Source organism: Nomascus leucogenys, chromosome 2 (genome assembly GCF_006542625.1).
Source record: "Nomascus leucogenys isolate Asia chromosome 2, Asia_NLE_v1, whole genome shotgun sequence".
Classification (NCBI taxonomy): Eukaryota; Metazoa; Chordata; class Mammalia; order Primates; family Hylobatidae; genus Nomascus; species Nomascus leucogenys.
In genome coordinates this window covers 37,122,068-37,142,653 of record NC_044382.1, presented here as the reverse complement: position 1 = coordinate 37,142,653, position 20,586 = coordinate 37,122,068, and the positions used below count along the sequence as shown (strand labels likewise).

At 41.1% G+C, this 20,586-nt stretch overlaps 1 protein-coding gene and 1 pseudogene across 1 annotated transcript in view; one reads left to right on the top strand and one right to left on the bottom strand.

Moving 5' to 3' along the window:
* DIAPH1 (diaphanous related formin 1) overlaps positions 1–20,586 on the bottom strand; it is a 105,023-nt gene that overhangs the window by 59,207 nt on the left and 25,230 nt on the right. The window contains 17 exon segments of the mRNA XM_030827470.1: positions 385–499; positions 1,646–1,905; positions 1,908–2,373; positions 3,417–3,596; positions 4,615–4,679; positions 5,139–5,254; positions 5,856–5,972; positions 6,607–6,725; positions 6,897–7,007; positions 7,465–7,573; positions 9,442–9,581; positions 11,008–11,071; positions 11,904–11,990; positions 12,183–12,313; positions 12,840–12,941; positions 15,748–15,903; positions 16,924–16,950. Coding sequence (XP_030683330.1) covers positions 385–499; positions 1,646–1,905; positions 1,908–2,373; positions 3,417–3,596; positions 4,615–4,679; positions 5,139–5,254; positions 5,856–5,972; positions 6,607–6,725; positions 6,897–7,007; positions 7,465–7,573; positions 9,442–9,581; positions 11,008–11,071; positions 11,904–11,990; positions 12,183–12,313; positions 12,840–12,941; positions 15,748–15,903; positions 16,924–16,950 — 2,365 coding nt within the window.
* Positions 17,079–18,091, top strand: LOC105739273 (annotated as a pseudogene).

Sequence of the window (20,586 nt, the reverse complement as noted above, 5' to 3'; positions counted from 1 at the left end):
CACCCAAACTGTTAAAGACTCTATCCAACCCTTATTAATTATGTACTTAGAACTGGAAATTGCACCTTAAGGCAGTGCCAGAATCTGTTCAAAAGTATCATCAAAATGGGCCCAAATCAAGCTCTGTCACTTTAATCTCATATCCCTACAAGTTATACTGATACAAAATACCTACATACAACAGTTCTCTTTCCCAAACCAAGTAACTCTATAATATTTAATACAAAAACATCTTTTCTTTCTTTTGAATGGGAAAATCCATCAGTCTTCCATCCAACATACACTTTCTATCTTCACCCAGGGAAGGGAAGGGAATAGGAAACCTAATGAAAAAATATTCTAAGCCCTACACTGGACCTTTGCATCAAAGAGGAAGGTACTCACTCTTGGTCTGGGCAGAGAAGGTAAGGGTAAGTTTGGCAAAAAGTTCATTGTTCTCAAAGCGGTCCTCCTTCACCTTTGTCCAGAAGCAGTCCTGGGAGAGGTCCTCAGCCACAAGCTGTGGATAAACGCAGGGTGTTAAGAATTCGTAAACTGAGCCCTATACTTTCCATCCTAGAAAACGGATGAGGCTGTAAAATAGGTGGCTGGCTGATTATCAGCAATGTCTTACTAGAGTAAGACTAACTTGAGGCACAGAATAGCTGCGGTAGGATTAGGAGAGAATACCTCCAGTTCATCTGTTAATTGGTGATTATTCAAGAACTAGATTCATATATACTACGTATCCTCCTCCTAACTCCAAATCCTCTAGCTTCATAACCATTAAGGCTTTATTTCAGAGAAGTCTTGCTCATCATTATATTTTTCCCACCAGTTTGGCTAACTGTGCCAAATTTGCTCATTTTATGAGCAAATCCCTAAGGTCCTTTATATTAACTTGTTTTCTAGAAGCAAAAGGCTAACTCACTCAGAATCACAGGCATCTCAAACACATCATGGGAACAATACTATGCACACAAATATGGCCTGTGAAGGCCAGGTGCAGTGGCTCACGCCTGTAATCCCAGCACTCTGGGAGGCCAAGGTGGGCGGATCACAAGGTCAGGAGTTCGAGAGCAGCCAGACCAACATGGTGAAACCCCGTCTCTACTAAAAATACAAAAATTAGCCAGGCATGGTGGCGCATGCCTGTAATCCCAGCTACTCGAGAGGCTGAGGTTGCAGTGAGCAGAGATTACGCCACTGCACTCCAGCCTGGGCAATAGAGCAAGACTCCATCTCAAAAAAAAAAAAAAAAAATGGCCTGTGTAACTCACATCCTGCGGAATTGGGATAGGAGAGTGGATTCATAAATCCATGACTTTGGGATCAGCACAATTATCAGTAGTTTGCAGACTGGTGAATGACTATTATCAAACTGTGTGTTACCATGGTATTCACAGCCTCAGAGAAAAGGCAAAAAACATTAAGTATAAGTTAGGATTAAATTCAGAGTACAGGGTTCACAGAACTCTCCGTGGTGATGTATGGAATAAAGAAGATGCCTAATATCTGCTGAATAAACATAAGCATGAGTGAAACTTAAAGATAGAAAGATGAAAGCCTTAAGGAAGGCGCAGCCCATCCATGCACAAAATACAAAGTAGAAAACTGAAACTGTTTCTTAAGATTGACTGGTGAAGAAATAGACAGAAATTCTTACCTTGGACCAGTTTGGCCTCCGGAGCTGCACCTCTGGCTTATAAAGCTTTTTGGGGGTTAATCCAAATGGCAGAACTGGGGCTGCAGGAACTCCAAATCCAAATGGGGGAGGTGGAGGCATACCCATTCCAGGTGGAGGTGGAGGAATGCCAGGGCCTCCGGGAAATGGAGGAGGTGGAGGGATACCAGGACCACCAGGAAGAGGGGGAGGAGGAGGTGGCATTCCTGCTCCTCCCGGCAAGGGAGGAGGTGGGGGGGGATTCCAGCACCCCCAGGCAAAGGAGGTGGTGGTGGGGGGATTCCAGCACCCCCAGGCAAAGTAGGAGGTGGGGCGATGGCAGTACCTCCAGGCAAAGGAGGGGGTGGAGGGATGACAACACGCCCAGGCAAAGGAGGGGGTGGAGGGATGCTAGCATCTTCAGACAAAGGAGAGGGTGGAGAGATAGGAGTACCTCCAGGTAAAGAAGGGGGTGAGGAGATGCAAACACCCCCAGGCAAAGGAGGTGGTGGAGGAGGAGGAGGAGGAGGAGGAGGAGGAGGAGGAGAAGTGGTTAAACTATCCCCAGGAGCAGGTGGTGGTGGAATAATAGTGCCAGAGTCACCAGGTAAAGGAGGGGCAAGGGGAATAGTAGCACTACTAGGAACAGAAGGAGCTACAGTAATAGCCGCCGCAGAGAGGGAAGCCATTTCTTTCTTGGCATCTTCCAGTTCCTTTGTCAGCTTGGCAACCTACAGAAATAACACCAATGTGAGTACTTCTCACCCCACTTCAGGGACTACTGGGACTGGAAGGAACCTAATAAATGACTTAATCCAAATGGAGGAACTGAGAGGAGTCAGAGAGATGACATGATCACCTAAAGTCACACTGCTTAGCAGCAGAGCCAAACTAGAATTCAGGTCTTCATGTTCTTAGTTCAGCATGCTTTATATTAAGAAGACAATTTCAACCTTTATGTTAAACTCTCCCTTGATTATAAAATGTAAAGGTCAAGTAAATCAAACATTCTAGTTATATAACTAATATATGTGCTACACAGATGATTATATAACCACATAAGTAATCAAGTTATCAGATATCAAAGATCATTTAAGTATTTACTACTGCAGAGACAGTGTGTAAGGATAAATCTGTGCAGAGATGACTAAAATAACAGGAAATTTGCCAATTTTTAACAGTTTAGTTTTTATTCCTAATTTATTAGGAGACTTATTACCTTTATTTCTGGGTGGTAATGCAACTTACTTTATTCTTTTCTTTTTTTTTTTTTGAGGTGGAGTCTCGCGCTCTCACCCAGGCTGGAGTGCAGTGGTGCGATCTCGGCTCACTGCAAGCTCCACCTCCCGGGTTCACGCCATTCTCCTGCCTCAGCCTCTCCGAGTAGCTGGGACTACAGGCGCCAGCCACCACGCCGGGCTAATTTTTTGTATTTTTAGTAGAGACGGGGTTTCACCGTGGTCTCGATCTCCTGACCTCGTGATCCGCCCACCTCGGCCTCCCAAAGTGCTGGGATTACAAGCGTGAGCCACCGCGCCCGGCCAACTTACTTTATTCTTAATGTTTTTCTGTATTTTCCAGATTATCTGTCTTATGTATTACTTACCCCCAACACAAACCAAAAACCAGTATATTATTTTTAGAATATGCACCATGTAACTAGATTACTTATTAGTAGCTGAACCCTCCCTAGGAGTGAGATGACTGACTCCTGTTCCAAGCCATGTGCATCCTGAGGTTACAGGTCATTCTGCCTTCCCTGCTCAGGCATTACCTCTCCTGTGAGCTGGGACACCTCTGCTTCCAGGTCCTGTTTCTCTGTGGCAATGTGCTGCTTTTCAGAATGCAGTGCATCTTTTTCTCCCTGAAGATCTTGAAGCTTCTGCTCAAAGTCACTTTCCATCTTTTTCATTTCCACCTGTAGCTCATGTCGGGCTGTTAACTCTGAGTCCAACTAGAGAAAAAAATGAATCGGCTCCCAGGAAGCTCTCCATCTCAGTAAGAAGCACAAGTATTATTACCCATAATTCTCCCTACCTCCTCTTTTGCCTGGGGGTGCTGGAATCCCCCCACTGCCTCCTGTTCTGGGCCAATACTTGATTTACAGAGCTCATAAATCCAGGCCATGCTTGGGGAAAAAAGCAGCATGATTCTGACCTTAAAATCAAGGTTTGCTGGGCGCAGTGGCTCACGCCTGTAATCCCAGCACTTCGAGAGGCCGAGGCAGGTGGATCACCTGAGGTCAGAAGTTCGAGACCAACCTGCCCAACATGGTGAAACCTCGCCTCTACCAAAAATACAAAAATTAGCTGGGCATGGTGGTGGTGCCGGTAATCCCAGCTACTTGGGAGGCTGATGCAGAAGAATTGCTTGAACCCGGGAGACAGAGGTTGCAGTGAGCCGAGATCGCGCCACTGCACTCCAGCCTGGATGACAGAGTGAGACTCCATCTCAAAAAAATAAATAAATAAAAATAAAAATGAAAATAAAACAAGGTTAAAGGACAGGGGAATCAGTTCATTGCCACAGATTCCCTATTTTTATAGTTAAAAAAATAAGATTTTAAAGGTATTTAACGAGGACAACGATGGTAGTATAATCCCAATATTCTCTAGGATCAAACACCTATTGACCACAATAAGAGTTCTTAAAAACTGAAGAGAAAAAGAGAACTCAGACATTCTCTAGTTCTATTGTTCTAAGGACCCCAGTTCCTATTGTATCATCTGTCTTTCTTTTCCTGCCCAGTAGCCCAAGAACTGAAAGCCCATCACTAGAGCTCCCTATGAAGACATCCATATCACTTTCTCCAATGACTACCCTATACTGGAAAGGTTTCCCCTGGGAACTACACTATTGGGTGCTAAACGCTTCCAAAATACCACAGAAGAAAACTGTCTCATAGATCAGGAAAATAATAATCCTCAAAGAAAGATACACTCAAACACATGTTTCTGGTCTCTCATATGCACCTTCTTTTCCAGCTCTGCAGCTTTGGCTTCAGATTTCTCCACCTTTGTCTTATCAATCATTTGATCTGAAAAGAAGAAGAGTCTAAGTAAAGCTCCTAATTCTCTTGGTCTATTTCTTTCACACTATGCCCTTCCAAAGAACAGTCTTTTTGATCATTTTTATTATCTTTCTTAATGTTCTGCACTAGACAAAGAAACGGAACTTTCAGTTAAGTTCAACATGTAATCTGAGTGTGCAGTAAGGCCACCATGCTGGGTGGCATGAAGAATGCCTATGAGTGATACTTTTGACTCTCTGAGACCACCAGGAGTTCCTGCAAAAGGTGCTGGTGTGTGTTTTATGTAAAAATAAACTAAAGACCTATAGATTCCTAGCAAAGATGCTGGTTATGACCTAAGAAAGGACAAAAATAGAACTATCTGGGGACTGGAAAGGTATCTTCTCTGACATTTTCACTGAAACAAGATGCAAAATGAAAGGAAGAAGCAATACTTGGAGAAGCCAGATAGAAGAGTATGCTTACCAATTAATCCCTCAATCTCAATCTGGAGGTGCCGGCACTTGAAGTCAGGATCAGCCCCATTCTTGTGCAGAACTATCTGGGAAATACATTCTTCAATCAACTTATAGTACTGAGGTCTACAAGAGAATAAAACAGGGTCATCAAAGGAAAATCAAAATATAATTTTCAGAAGTATTCAGGACCAAGAAAACTTAATTGCTCTGACAACTGAGAGACCTGGAAAAACTTTTGTAAAGTTAACACAAGTATCGCTGCCATGCTAAGAAACTCCTTTTTCCACATCAACTACCCTACCCCATCTACTTCAGATAATCAAAACTTCTTGCCATCTGCTCCTAGTGCCAATACTTTCCCATCTAAAAATTTGCATTTGATCCTTCCTGTGATGGATAGTGCTATTGCTAAATCTATACTTACAGGAAACTAGAAAGAATTTTAAATTGCCACTTCTCTTTGCTAACATCTTCATCCTATTTACCTGCTCCCCTCCAAAAACAGAAGAACATTTCAGCTTATACACTCTGACCTCTTCCACAGGGATGCCTTTGAGTTGGATTAAAGAAACAAGACAACTTCCTTTATATCTATGACTAATAAACCCTAATCTTGAGTCTTTGTCTTTACATTTTCCCTTTACAGAACAATCTTTGAATTTAAGGAATTCACTCTCTCCACTTAGGCTCAAATTCAAAACTTCCCATAAGCACACCATCTTACCTGGCCTCATAGTCATTTCGGACCAAGAGTAAGTGCTGCAGGATGGAAAGGAAGTGTGGCTCTGCCTTTGAATCCTTCACTGTGTTTAAGAGAATCTGAAAGACTTCATTAAAGTCAGTGGAAAAGGGCAATAGGCTAAGGAAAGCAAATATGTAGAAATTATGTTTGACAGGTGGCTTATTTAACTCTTGAAAAAGCTAGGCAAAAGTAGCAAGACACCACTTCCATTCTACTGGCTGTTCTTCCTGTAAACATCACCAGAAACTTTAAGCTTTCTAAAACGTCCTTTAAGGGGCCAGTGAGTTGGATGCTACTATACACACAGAGGATTCCTAGTAAGTACTTGGCTTGAAGATCAGGCAGTAGACAGAAACTAAGAGGTAACTGCCTCAAAGTCACTTACTGAAAATATTAACAGGTAACTAAATTACTCCCTCTGTCAGTCCAAACATCTCTAAAAGCCAGTTCTACATCTTAGTAAGCTAAGCTATCACATTCTAGGAAGTTTACACTGATTTTGATGGCTTCCATGCTCAACAACCCTCAGATCACCTTTACTGACTTCTCTGGTCTATGATAAGGTAAGTAAAGCCAGCAGCAATAAAAATACACCTGCCTTATTTAATGAGAAGACACATAAGCCTAATGCTGTGTTCTGAGTCATCATCTCCCAAACCATTCCACACAGGGATCAGGGAACTAAATACAATGAATGTCTCATCTGCCTTGAACCTAGTCAGTAAAAGGATATTCCATCTCCATGCGAATGTCATCCAGCCGTCCCTTCAGGTCATAGGAATCCTCTTCCCCTTGTTCATCAAACACATTTAGTTGCACTCTCATATCTTCATTTTCAATCTCTCGAAGGTCCTGTCAACAACAAAAGTAGAAGTCAGGGAACCCAAAAGTATCCTTTGTGGTTAGAAACCTAAGCTTTTCAACCTGGTTTTTAATTGAAAACGAGAATTATCCCACGGATTATTGGGGCTGTAGAGCAAGAACGAACCAGTCTAGCCTTTCTAATGAAGTGTGATATCTTACCTGCAACACCTGATGTAGCCCCAAACGCATCAGTTCACTTCTGATGTGAACTCGGAAGTCAAGTTCCTCAGCTGGTGTGATGAGAGCATTGATCAGCTGTAGGCATCCAACCTAAAATAAGAAAATTCAGTGGCTATGTCAATGCTAACTCCTGGAGATCAACAATCTATTTTCTTTACATGCATTCTTAGGTCCCCAATACAAACTGAAAGATACAGTACAAAAACTCTAAAATGACTTTTCTACTTAGCAATGAGACCTGGTTTGAGTAGAGATCCGGAGAGCCTAAACTCTAAATGGTTTCAAGGATTTGAGAGTATATGTTATTGTAGGTCTCGGTTTTCCTAGATTGTAAATACATATCATGCCTTTTTCCATCTCATGAGGAAAACAGTTCATTCTTTACCTTCTTAGAAAGAAGGTTAATCATTTTCCCTTCATAACAGATTCTGAAATGTAAAATATATAGGTGGGAGCCACTCCATGTATTTTATTAAAAGGTCAAATGAATTTAAGTCTGTCCATCTTGAATTCTATTCTTGGGCCCAGTTTCAGGAGATATACATACCTTCAGTGCAATAGTGGTTCCACTTTTTAATCCATCCAGCAGTGGCTGGAAACGTTCCACTTCATCCATCTCAGCTCTTTCTGTCATTGCCTCCAAAACCCTTTCATTCCTGCCCAAGTGAAAGGAAACGGAGAGAGCTTTCCAGGTACTCTGACACAGACACGTATAATGAGTAGATTACACAGGGGCACAGACCAATTAGGAAACAGGACATTATCGGTGTTCCAGATTTCTCACATTATTATTCTCACCACTCAGTTCCCAGAAACTGCTGAAAGCTAAGGACCATCTCTTCAGGGAAATGCATTCCCTACAACCCATCCCTAGGCTCCTGTCCATAAATACCAAATCGAGTCCCCTATTCCATGAAGTATAAATTGATACAACTTTTGGAGGGGCATTTAACAGTACTAATCAATTTCTCATGCATGTAACATATAGTCTACTTCTAAAAATGTATCCGACATACGGGCATAAATGTGAAAGAAGATATGCACAAGGATGTTCACTGCAGTATCATTTGTAAAAATGATCACCTAGAACAGATAGTGAAATCTGCTTTAAAAAATGTCTGTAAGTTGGCTGGGTGCTGTGGCTCACGCTTGTAATCCCAGCACTTTGGGAGGCCGAGGCGGGTGGATCACAAGGTCAGGAATTCGAGACCAGCCTGGCCAATATGGAGAAACCCCATCTCTACTAAAAATACAAAAATTAGCCAGGCATGGTGGCGGACTCTTGTAGTCCCAGCTACTCGGGAGGCTGAGGCAGGAGAATCGCTTGAACCCGGGAGGAGGAGTTTGCAGTAAGCCGAGATTGCGCCACTGCACTCCAGCCTGGGGAACAGTGCGAGGCTCCGTCTCAAAAAAAAAAAAAAAAAAGAAAAAAAAAAACCTGTAAGTCCAGCAACAGGGGAATTGTTAAATAAATTATAGGCCATACATACATGTATATGGAATACTAAATAGTTACTAAAGATAATAAGGTAGATCTGTAAGTACCGACATAGAAGAAATGCCCAAGATCTACTATTAAAAAGAAACAGGTTGAAAAGAATGATTTAGCTTTCGTTAAATCAAATCCCTCTTCAATAATAAAAATCTATCCTATATATGCAGTTGGTTTTATAGGCATAAGTGTCATTCCTCAGCTCTTAAGATACTATCTTTTGTGGTGGCAGATGTCTAGAATCAAGGGAATGCAATATATTTGTCTATGCTTAGGAAACGTTCTATGAGACTATACCACGCCATTAACAGTCATTCTCTTTGCAGAATAGGATTTGGCAAAGGGATGAGGCAGATAAATTTTACTTTATTTACTTCTACATTGTTTGAATTTTAAAAATAACATTGTGCCACTTCTGAATTAAAAAAAAAAAGAATAGTAAAAAGAAACCCTCATCCTAGACAATATAGATATTAATGGAGATATAGGAGACATTTTGCTATACCTCTGATGACCAGTGGAACATTCAGGATAGCACCCATCACTTAGGAATGGTTGTTTTTTTTGTTGTTTTTTTTTTTTGAGATGGAGTCTCGCTGTCGCCCGGGCTGGAGAGCAGTGGTGCGATCTCGGCTCACTGCAGGCTCCGCCCCCCAGGGGTTCATGCCATTCTCCTGCCTCAGCCTCCCGCATAGCTGGGGCTGCAGGCGCCTGCCACCTCACCCGGCTAATTTTTTGTATTTTTAGTAGAGATGGGGTTTCACCATGTTAGCCAGGATGGTCTCGATCTCCTGACCTCATGATCTGCCCGCCTCGGCCTCCCAAAGTGCTGGGATTACAGGCATGAGCCACTGTGCCCAGCCTAGGAACTGTTCTTAAATGTTAAGATGCTTAGTGTTCACTTCTGGGAAGAAACACAATCTTACCTAGTATTTATGAACCAGAGGACACCCAACCAACTCAATTGTCCTCTGAACTAAGAGAAAATGATAAAATTGAAAGTGGAGAAGAAAAATTATTCCAGTCACATACATGTCCTCTGGCTGTGGTAGAATACAAAGAGCAGAAAGCAGCTTAGCTGCATCAATCATCATGTTGGGAACAGCAGGATCCATGGCTCTGACCAGCAGCAGGATTCCTTCTTCTGTCTCCAACATAGTCTTGATTCCAAACTGGTAGGACCAAGAACAAAGAAAGGAGGCTGAAAGACGAAGGCATCTAACTGGGGGACAAGTTTAAGGGTTGTTATGGGTTGAATGGTGTCCTCTTAAATTCCAGTGTTGAAGTCCCAACCCCCAGTACCTCAAAATGTAACCTCATCTGGAAATAAACTCGTTGCAAATATAATTAGTCAAGCTACAATGAAGTCCTACTGGGGTAGAAAGGGTCCTTAATCCAATATGACCGGTGTCCTTATAAAAAGAGGAAATTTGGATATGGATACATACAGAGGGAGAACACCATGTGATCACATAGGCAGAGACCAAGATGATGCATCTACAAGATAAGGAGTGCCAAGATTGCTAGCAAGCTACCAGAAACTAGGTGGGGTATGGAACATATTATCACATACAGCTTCAGAAAGAACCAACCCTGCTGGTACCTTGGATTTTGAAATTCTAGCCTGTAGAATTGTGAGAAAATAAATTTCTGTTAAGACACCTAATTTTGTGGTACACTAGCAAACTAATACAGGGGTAGCATACTTTTCCCAATATAATTAGAGATGAACATACCAAAATAATTTTCTAGGAGGCACAACAGAATTAGATGTCTTCCAAGAATAAAAGTCTTTGATTTATATGTTTCTTGTTAATTCTCTCCCTCCTAATCCAATGGAATAAGTTAATTATAACAAAATTAAACAATGAAGAAGAGAGATTTGTCCTCAGAGGCACATGACTGTGGGCTCCCTGGGTTGAATTACTAAACAGACAAAAAGAAGATAAAAAATGGAGCAATAGTCTAGAAGAAAAAAGAAACAGGAGATAAAGCAAATATTGCAGAAACAATAACTACAGGTCAGGAAATTCAAGAATTAGCAAAAGAAAGTAAAGAAACAGAGGCCGGGCGCTGTGGCTCACGCCTGTAATCCCAGCACTTTGGGAGGCCAAGGCAGGCGGATCACAAGGTCAGGAGATCAAGACCATCCTGGCTAACACAGTAAAACCCCATCCTACTAAAAAATAAAAATAAAAATAAATAGCCAGGCGTGGTGGCAGGTGCCTGTAGTCCCAGCTACTCGGGAGGCTGAGGCAGGAGAATGGCGTGAACCCGGGAGGTGGAGCTTGCAGTGAGCCGAGATCGAGCCACAGCACTCCAGCCGGGGTGACAGAGCGAGACTCCATATCACAAAAAAAAAAAAAAAAAAAAAAGGACAGAAACAAAATTGAGCCTGTCCTCTGAAACAGAAGTTAGAACTGAGAAAAAAATATCCATAGAAGCATGTATATGTGGCAATGAAAAACAGTTATGATACTAAAAGAGAAAGCTAGAAGTCCTGAACCTCATATTCCTAGTTCCTCTTTTGGTTTGCCAATAGAAGAGAAAGAACAGGCATCCAGATGGGGTTTGGAATGAGAATGGGAAAAATCTCACCTTGTTGTTCATAAAAGCTTTTAAGCAGCGAATGATCTCATGCTTGTTCCGGCTATCGTAACTCCTGAATATTGAAGACATAATCAGTGAGGTCCCTTTATTCTCTACCCCTTTCCCATTTTTAATCTTGCAAACAAGGTTCTTAGGAATAATAGCCCCATCTAGCAGATGAGTAAATTTTAGGAAATAGCACTTTGCCCAGAAACACTGAAGAAAATAGATAACTGAAGAGGGATCTTCACCATCAAAAAATCTGGCAGATCCTCTTGTACTCCAAGAATTTAGTATTACATTAAAACCTTCTTTTTAACTCTCCCTAGGCTCCTAAATGCTAAAGTCTATCAGGATAACATCCCATCTATTGCTGCTTGCCTTGCTACTAGAGGTTTCAAGTCTGAGAAGATATATGCAGGTCTTGGCCATGTATTATTTTGTTTCAGAAAGATTCCAGGAAGTGCTCTGCTTCAGGCTGGCTTCAAGGTAGCCTAAGAGAGTCCAAGGTATACCTAAAATTATTCCAACCTTGAAGACTGTCACAATACTAGTCTCAAGTATATTATAAGACTTCCAAATGTATATTACCCAGACCAGATTACACGGCAGCACTAAATCAGATTTTATTTCCAGATTGAAAAAGAACCAGTGCTGGGAGACTAATAATATTATGTGGTATATATTGAAGTTATCCAACATGAAATTTAAGTTCCTCCTCCCTTTCCTATATCTGTAATCATCATTCATCCTCTAGTCACCACTATGATAAACCCCTTCTTGGCTAACAGTACCTTCCCCTAGCCCACAACTTTACATTTAACTGCTGCTTTCTCCTTCAGAGCAAATAGCCAAGTCCCCTGTGACTCTCCAACTTGAAGTTGCAAAGACTTGGAAGTCCTCACCCAGCAGTCTCTTCTTTCTCATCATGAAGTCGTTTAAGAATGTCCAATAAGGAGGCCAAGCCTTCAGCACCAAATGTTTGCACCCAACTGTAAGGAACAGAGAGAGGCAATGCAATATCAAATCAATAAATACTTATTTGCCAAACAAAGTTTATCCTGACAACTTTCTACTCCCAATTCAGACTATTGTCATGCTTCCCTGGCTCCTTTGATCTTCAATCACCACCAGTGAAGTCCAACATTTGGCTCCTACTCCTGTTACCTCCTCAGAATCCTCACCTGACAGGGTTGTTGTTGAGAGACACACGAAGGGACTCCAGGCAGCTGAGCAGAGGCATATCCCGCAAGCCTGACCTCAACTCCTGAATATACATCATGGCAGACTTAGAGCTCTCCTTCTGGCTCATGCCCTAGACAGGAGGCATAGGCAGAGATTAGTAATGGTAGACCCAGTCATAAATTAGGGACTAGTATTAGTCAATAGAGTTTATAATTTATTTTTATTTTTTATTTTTAGCAGAGACAAGGTCTCATTACGTTGCCCAAGCTGATTTCAAACTCCTGGGCTCAAGTGATCCTTCTGCCTCAGCCTCCCAAAGTGCTCAGATTACAGGAGTGAGCCACCACATCAGGCCACGTTTATCAGGGCAGATACCCATCTCGCATACCACCAAAATATGTGAGACTTAGAACTGCCTATCCCATTCCCTATATTTACATACTTCATGAAAATTTAACCAGGCAAAATGTATGTAAGAATGGTAACTAAATAAAACAGTAAAAAGAGAACAGGCTTATATAATGGAATGAAACAGAATTGATGCAGACATAAAATGTTACATAAAATTGGCAAAAAAAACAAAAACAAAAACAAAAAAACAGGTCCAAGACAAGGGCACAGTCTCCCATGTCATGGGTACCTGTCCCAGGACTCACAGCCTTGGAGGTGTACAAGTATTGGGACACCATCTCCCTCTTGATGATGATGTCCTTTTCCCTCAAAGGTTGCTGTTTCTCCTCATTCAGGTTCATATCCAGCTAGGAGAGGGAGAAAAAAGAAAAAAAACAAAATTGCCTCAAATTCTTTACAAATTTTTAGTGTTTAATATTAGTACACTTAGTGAAGAGTTGAGCATGTAAAATGCTTGAGTAAATAAATCTTTCTGATCCCTAGAAATTTAAGCTATTACAGCTGATGAAAATTCCTCAAAGATAAGTAAACATTTTAGTATAAATCTCTATAGACATACACACCCTTTTTTCTCTAAGAAAAATGGACTCAATATAAATGAAAGATTTATTTTGTATTATTGAAAGAAAACCACACATAATGCTTCCTGCATCAAGGATGGACCTTAAAAATCTCTTCAGACTGAAGCACTGGATGAATGGCATAATCTAAACACAAGCAAAATCAACAGCAACAAACTGCACCAACTCTAGGCCCTACAAACCCATTACCCCTGGTTAATTCAGTCCCTGTACAAACTCCTTTCCCACAAAGAAAGAACTGGAAACTCTATGATAAAGCAGAGGCTCCCTGACAGACATAATCTGATGTATGTTTGGGGAAAGGCTCTGCTTGATCTTTCTACATATACAACAACCATGTGTCCAAGTCTAGTACCTTGGTGGGCACAAATTTAGCCCTAATAATTCCAGAATGTTATTTGAATTAAGAAAAATATGGATGGGGGGATGTATTCTGTTTCTTCTGCAAGTAGCAAAATTAATCTGAAGTTTTTGTGACTTAATTCTTGGTGGTTTTTTTTTTTTTTTGAGACGGAGTCTCACTCTGTCACCCAGGCTGGAGTGCAATGGCACAATCTTGGCTCACTGCAACCTCCACCTCCCAGATTCAAGTGATTCTCCCGCCTCAGCCTCCTGGCAGTAGCTGGGATTACAGGCGCCCGCCACCACACTCAGCTAATTTTTGTATTTTTAGTAGAGACGGGGTTTCACCATGTTGGCCAGGCTGGTCTTGAACTGCTGACCTCGTGATCCACCCACCTCGGCCTCCCAAAGTGCTGGGATTACAGGTGTGAGCCACCACTGCCAGCCAGATGCATTTTTCCTCTTGCAGATAAACTGAACACAGAAGTTACAAAATGGTGGCCCTCAAGTTAAGTCAAACCCAAAGATAAAATGTTTCACTTGGCTAGCTCAACATTTTAAATCTGGGGGACCTTACATAAAGATACAGATCTCTAGTAAAACAGCACCAAAGGATGCAACCATCAAATTTCATGTTGTGGGAAACTCTACAGGTCAAATGGTTTTTTCAACAATTTTTTTTTTTAGTATCAATAGTAAGGATAAAAGAAGAAGAGGCACAGTGGCTCATGCCTGTAATCCCAGCACTTTGGGAGGCCGAGGTGGGCGGATCACAAGGTCAGGGGTTCGAGACTAGCCTGGCCAACATGATGAAACTCTATCTCTACTCAAGCTACAAAAATTAGCTGGGCATGGTGGTGTGCACCTGTAATCCCAGCTACTCGGGAGGCTGAGGCAGGAGAACTGCTCGAACCCGGAAGACGGAGGTTGCAAGTCTTGCTCTGCTTGCGACAGAGCAATACTCCGTCTCAAAAAAAAGGGGAAGGGAAACCTATAGTTTAAATGAAAATTGAGAATATCCGTACAGTGGACTATATTTGGAATTGTGATTTGAACAAACTGGTTTTTAAAAAATGACCTAATTGGGGAAATTCAAATAGTGACTAGGATATTTTATGTTATTCAAGATTTCTTATTTTTTTAAAATTACGGATTGCTGACTTCTTTTGAAAAATAAAAATATCTGGCACTACTAGGCAAGTATTCCCAACTGGAATGCAACCACCTACTAGAACTGAGTTGTGGCTGGCTTTTCTAACAAAAATGCCAAAAGCCTCTCTTCAATTTGCCACATTCCCCACTTCTTTTGCCACCTTCTATCTAGCCTGCTTACCTTATTTATACTACCTGCCTGGCCCAAGAGACATTTAAACTTGCAATCCAAGGCCAAGAGATTATTTTGACAGATCATACTCTTAAGACTCTTAATGCACTTGGAATATTAAGAGACAAACTGAAAGATTCAGTGAAAAATAACAACAGTAGTACCAGTTGAGTGCTTACTATGTACCAGGCCCTGTGCTAAGGATTTTAAACCTAAGCTTTTAATTAAGCTAGGCCTGCCACTAGTCTCTATTTGAATCTGAGATCACATATCTATGCAATATACAGGTCTTACGAAATCTTGTACTCATCAAAACTTTCCAAGACTTACCACCAATGGACACTCACTGAATATCCTCCTTATTCGGTGTTCCTCACTGAGGACAACAAAGTAAGTCACATGCACATACACTTCGTTACTTAGCTGACTTCAGACACAATCTTTAAAGGTCTTCTAGCAATTCTATGTATTTTCTTTCCAGATTCACCACTATACAGGACCTTGAGCAAATGAATTCCATCCTCAGTTTCTCCTTTATACAGAGTTTGTTGTGAATACTTCCACACTTTATCTGCTCTGGCTTAACCCAAAGGTGGACTCCATATTACCATCTCTGGTACACAGGGTTAGATGGTCCACTATGTCTTTGTGGCTAAAGTGTTGCTGGGCAGAAGACCATGAACAAGACAGTGATCGGATGTTTCCAAGCACAGATTCCAATTTTATGAACTGGTATTTGTATATTTAGTCCCTAATTATGGGATTAAAGGGTTAGTATTAAAAAGTTCCATGTTAAGCCTGGAATTCTTTGTAATAAAGGGCTGGTTGGGAACTATGCACCAAAAAGAGCCCACCATGCCCATAAATGCACAGAAAGAAGCAACATTTTGGGAATGGGAAACTTACCAGCATCTGTTCAAAGAGAACCAGAACTTGTTCATCTGAAACATCTTGCAATGACTGTGCTGTGGGATCATCCCCATATGATGCAGAAGAATTTCTATGAGCAGAATTGGGCTTTTCCTTCTCCTTCTTAATTCTCATGCTGGTAAATCTCTCCAGCTGAGAAACAGAAAAAAGCATTAGCAGTGATCCATTTTCATTTACATAACAAACCACACACCAAATTCTTTACCCCTTTAACCTCTTACACAGGCATGGTTCCTCTGGTTCACGAGCAGTTCAAGACTCTTCTGACATGAAAAGAAGAAATCAGTCTTCCTCCTATCTAACTTAGCATACTGACTCTGTACTCTCATCTATGTTCAAAGATAAGAGGACCAAAGTATTAAGATTTCAAACCTCTTTAAAATAGAAGAAACATTGTTCTTGATCTCCCCTGCCATTTCTAAGCCTTGTAGTAGTACAGAACTGAAAGCCTCTCATGACAGAGTTCTATCAATAAAATGCCCTTTGTTTCCTTCTAGCTACCCAACAATAAATGTTGCTAGGACCCCAGAGGATGTCTCCCTTCAAGAGGTATTACTACAGATTTTAATAGATACAAGCCACATAGGATAAATTTGTCCTTAAAGTCAGGATTCCTTTCTCTTTAATTTGTACACTCCACAGCACTTGTGTAATGTAGGCAGCAAAAGTTCAATATATATTCTTCAAAATCCCCTTTGCATGACATCTCATCAGCAAAGAATACAATGTACCTCAGGGGTATATATGCCATCTCTCTTCCAAACAAATGCTAAAAAGCCATTCCTCAAATCTCAAATACTGATGCTCAAATCAAAAAGTCACCAATAAGCAACAGCTTATCAGCTCTCCTCGTTTGAAAATAACAGTAATTATGTGTAAGTATTATAGGGCTTCAAGTGATATGAGTGGCATTCAGACTGCAAGTCAGCTTGGAGTTTAAAGAGCATGCCTAACTTTGGAAGATAATGAAGGTCCACTGAAATGCATGCAATGGGCCAAACACAGCAAAGAGTTAGGAAAAAAGCCTTGAGATACTGAGTAGAAGCCATATCACCACTATAAGTTACAGAAAGTCAAAGTTATGAAAACTGGTAAATATTATAATGTAGGCAATGAGCTAGAACATGCACATGCTAAACAAAATGTCCTTACCTCATCTGCCATGAGCCGCTTCAGAGTCTAGGAAACAGGAAAAAGGAGGGAGAAGAAAGAAATCAGTGAAGTACAAGGAAACCTCCCAAACACCAGACGGGTTGGGGAAAAGAGGGAGAGAAGTTGAAAGGATCCAAGCTACTTTCCACAAGCTAATGATTTCTGTCAAAGTATTCCTTAGCACATTCCCTCAAGTAAGGGGCAGGAAGAGTTTGAAGGTCACTAACATATGACTCTTAAAAGGGAAAAAAAAAAAAAAAAAAGATGATGATGCAGAACTGAACAGAATCCGAATCTGATGACCGATACACTTATAAGATATGCTCAACTTCATAGTAAATAAGGCAATGCAAATTAAAACCACAGTGAGATATCAATTCACGCTCCCAAGACTGGAAAAAACTTTCATGTCCGTCTAGTCACAGACCAACAGGAACTCTTGGTGGTACTATAAAATGCTATAGCCACTTTGGAAAACAGTAAGGAATTATCCAGTAAAGTTAAATATGCACACGTACTACAATGCAACACATCAATTTCTATGTTATCTACCCTGCTGAATTTTGTACATACGTAGTGGAATGTGTATACCAAGAGTGTTCATAGTAACACCATGAAATGTAAAACAGAAAACAATGCAAATGGCCATCAAGAGTAGAATGGGTTTTCTGATCTGCCATCTGGATGTATTGGAACCACCACCAAAACACAAATTTTCATAAAAATCCTTATGGGGGAGGCCATCACTCTTGAGGTTGAATCCTTGGATAAAACAGAAAATATAAAGGCCAACATCCAGGATAAGAAAGGAATTCCTCCTGATCAATGAAGACTGATCTTTGCTGGCAAGCAACTAGAAGGCGGATGTGCTTTGTCTGACTACAGCATTCAAAAGGAGTCCACTCTTCATCTTGAGACTTTGTGGTGGGGCTAAGAAAAAGAAGTTTTACACTACTCCCAAGAAGAATAAGCATGAGAAAGAAGGTGAAGCTGGCTGTCCTGAAATCCCATAAGGCCAATGAGAATGGCAAAAGTAGCCACCTTCGTTGGGAGTGCCCTTCAGATGGATGTAGTGTTACAGTGTTTATGGCCAGCTGGCCACTCTGACAGATATTATTGTGACAAAAGTTGTCTGATTTACTGCTTCAACAAACCAGAAGACAAATAATTGTGTATGAGTTAATGAAAGATGTGAACTAAAAGAGCAGTGTGGACAATTAAACTGGTATATTGGTACAAGGAAAGCAATTTCACCAAGAAAGTGAATGAACTTACAGCTATTCATAAACACAATATTGAATTATTATTCCATTTACATTCAGTTTAAAAACATGTAACACTGTATTATTTGGTATGTAAAATTATTATATAAAGGAAATAATTACCATAAATGTCAAAACAGTGGTTGCTTGGGGTGGGTGGGGTGGGGTCGTGACTGGGGAAGGGGACAAAGCAGCTTCTGGGGTGTTTATGATATTCTGTATCTTGATATGGATCACATGACTGTCCAGTTTATAATTATTCTGTATGTTTTACATTCTCTTCTGTATACATGTTATACTTTACCCCTCCTGCCCCCCAAAAAAAGTCTGAATGAGCAAGTCTGGGAAAGTGGGAATTTTTCTTCATCCTGCCTAATTTTAAACAATATTTCTTTTTCATTAATGTCCTTAGACGAGTATAGTAAATCTTCTTTTTTTTTTTTTAAAGAGATGGGGTCTCCCTGTGTTGCCTAGGCTGGTCTCGAACCCCCGGGCTCAAGTGATCTGCCCGCCTCCGCCTGAGTAGCTGGGATTTCAGGTGCAAACCACCATACCCAACTGGTAAATGCTTCTTGAATAACCTTCCCCAACTAATGAAAAACTGGTTCCGTTTCTGCCACAAAGCTATTTTTCCTCTTTTATGGACAAGAAAACCTACATTATTATGTTCACGTTCCCCATATAACACAATTCAGTTCAATCCAGTGTAAACTGTGAATGTATACTTTGCCCATTTTTCACCAACCTGGTGCTTTTGAAATAAAATAAAACAAACAAGCAAACAAACTTTGACCTCCATTGTCCAGAATAGGTCAAGCTTCCACTGGCTGAGGGCTAATCACTCACCCAAACCATGAGTATCTTGCCATGAGAAAGTGTCCACAGAATTTAGTTACTTCATGTGTTCTGATTATGTAATAGAAGCAAAGCAGAAGGATGATGAGGCAGAAAGCACCACCCAAGACAACCAATAACATAGTTCCTTCTGTCACCACCCTAAGTCCCTTGGCATATAGAAGGTGAAACAAGCACAAAAGGAATGAGTGCATACAATTTGGGTTACCGTAGCCAAGGTTAAACTTATTTGCTCCCAGAGCAATTGCTTCCAAAATCTTGTCCCCCAAACTCAAAGAGTTCCCTCAGAACCAAGCAACAAGCAAACAACTCTAGGATAGATGTAATGTAGATAACAGAACCTGGGTCTAAAGAATTAATGGCAGCTGAATTGTTCACAGCTGAAGTTAAAAAAAAAAAAAAAATGGTGGGGGGTAACCAGCAACCTGTTCTTTCTGCCTACAGACTCTTGATTCATCTCTCTTCCATCCATGTCTACTAGCATTACCTAAGTTCACACCATTATTGTCTCCTGTTTGATTTCCTCCAACAGCCTCCTAACTGATCTCCCTGCCTTCAGTCCCATCTGCCCCATACTACATCCATTCTCCATACTATATCCAAGAGGAATCTTTCTAAAATGCCAAGCTGTCCATGTTATTTCTCCATTTAAAAGCCTTCAATAGCTCTCCACTGCCCTGTGTTAAAATCGAAATTCCTGTGCATGGCATATGACTCTCCTGGCTTTTCCCCCCAGTCTCATCTTCTCAGCAAACTCTCCACCTCAGACTCCATCTTCGTCTCCAAAGAGATGACTCTGCCTCAATGCCCCAGACTTGCCCTAGGCTGCTGCCTCCTCAGCCTAGATTGTGCTTTCACAACTCCAACAGGCCCTACAGAATGATCCCTCCTCTAAATGGATATGAACCTTTCCTTGTGTTTCCATAGTAATAGGCACTTGCCTGTCTCACAGCACTAAAAATGGATTACAATTGTCTTTTGATTGTCTGTTTCCTCTACCCCTTTCCAGACTAAGTTACTTGATGGCAGAGCCTGTAACTTAAGTCATTATATCTCCTATGAACAAATACTATAATCTAGGGTTGCTTCCCTAAAATATCAATCCCTGGAGAAACTCTCCAAGTCTATTCCATCTCTTCATTATATCAATGAAGAGACTGAAGCCCAGCCAGGTGAAGTAAATCACTGAGGTTGTATGATTAGGGGATGAGTTGGATACAGCACTCAGGCATCCAGACTCCAAAGCTGCCAAATCTTTGCATTCCGCAAATTCTTGTGCCTTTTTCCTATTCAATGTCCACTAACTCTCGCCTTTAGATGGAAAAGAAAGGGAGACTTTTATATATATATATGAAGGAAGATGCCAGTTTCCCTTGCTTTCCTAGAGCATCATCAGAAACAGATTTTATCTTAAAAAACAAATTATCTGCCGGGCACAGTGCCTCATGCCTGTAATCCCGGCACTTTGGGAGGCCGAAGCGGGTGGATCACGAGATCAGGAGTTTGAGACTAGCCTGACCAACATGGTGAAACCCCATCACTACTA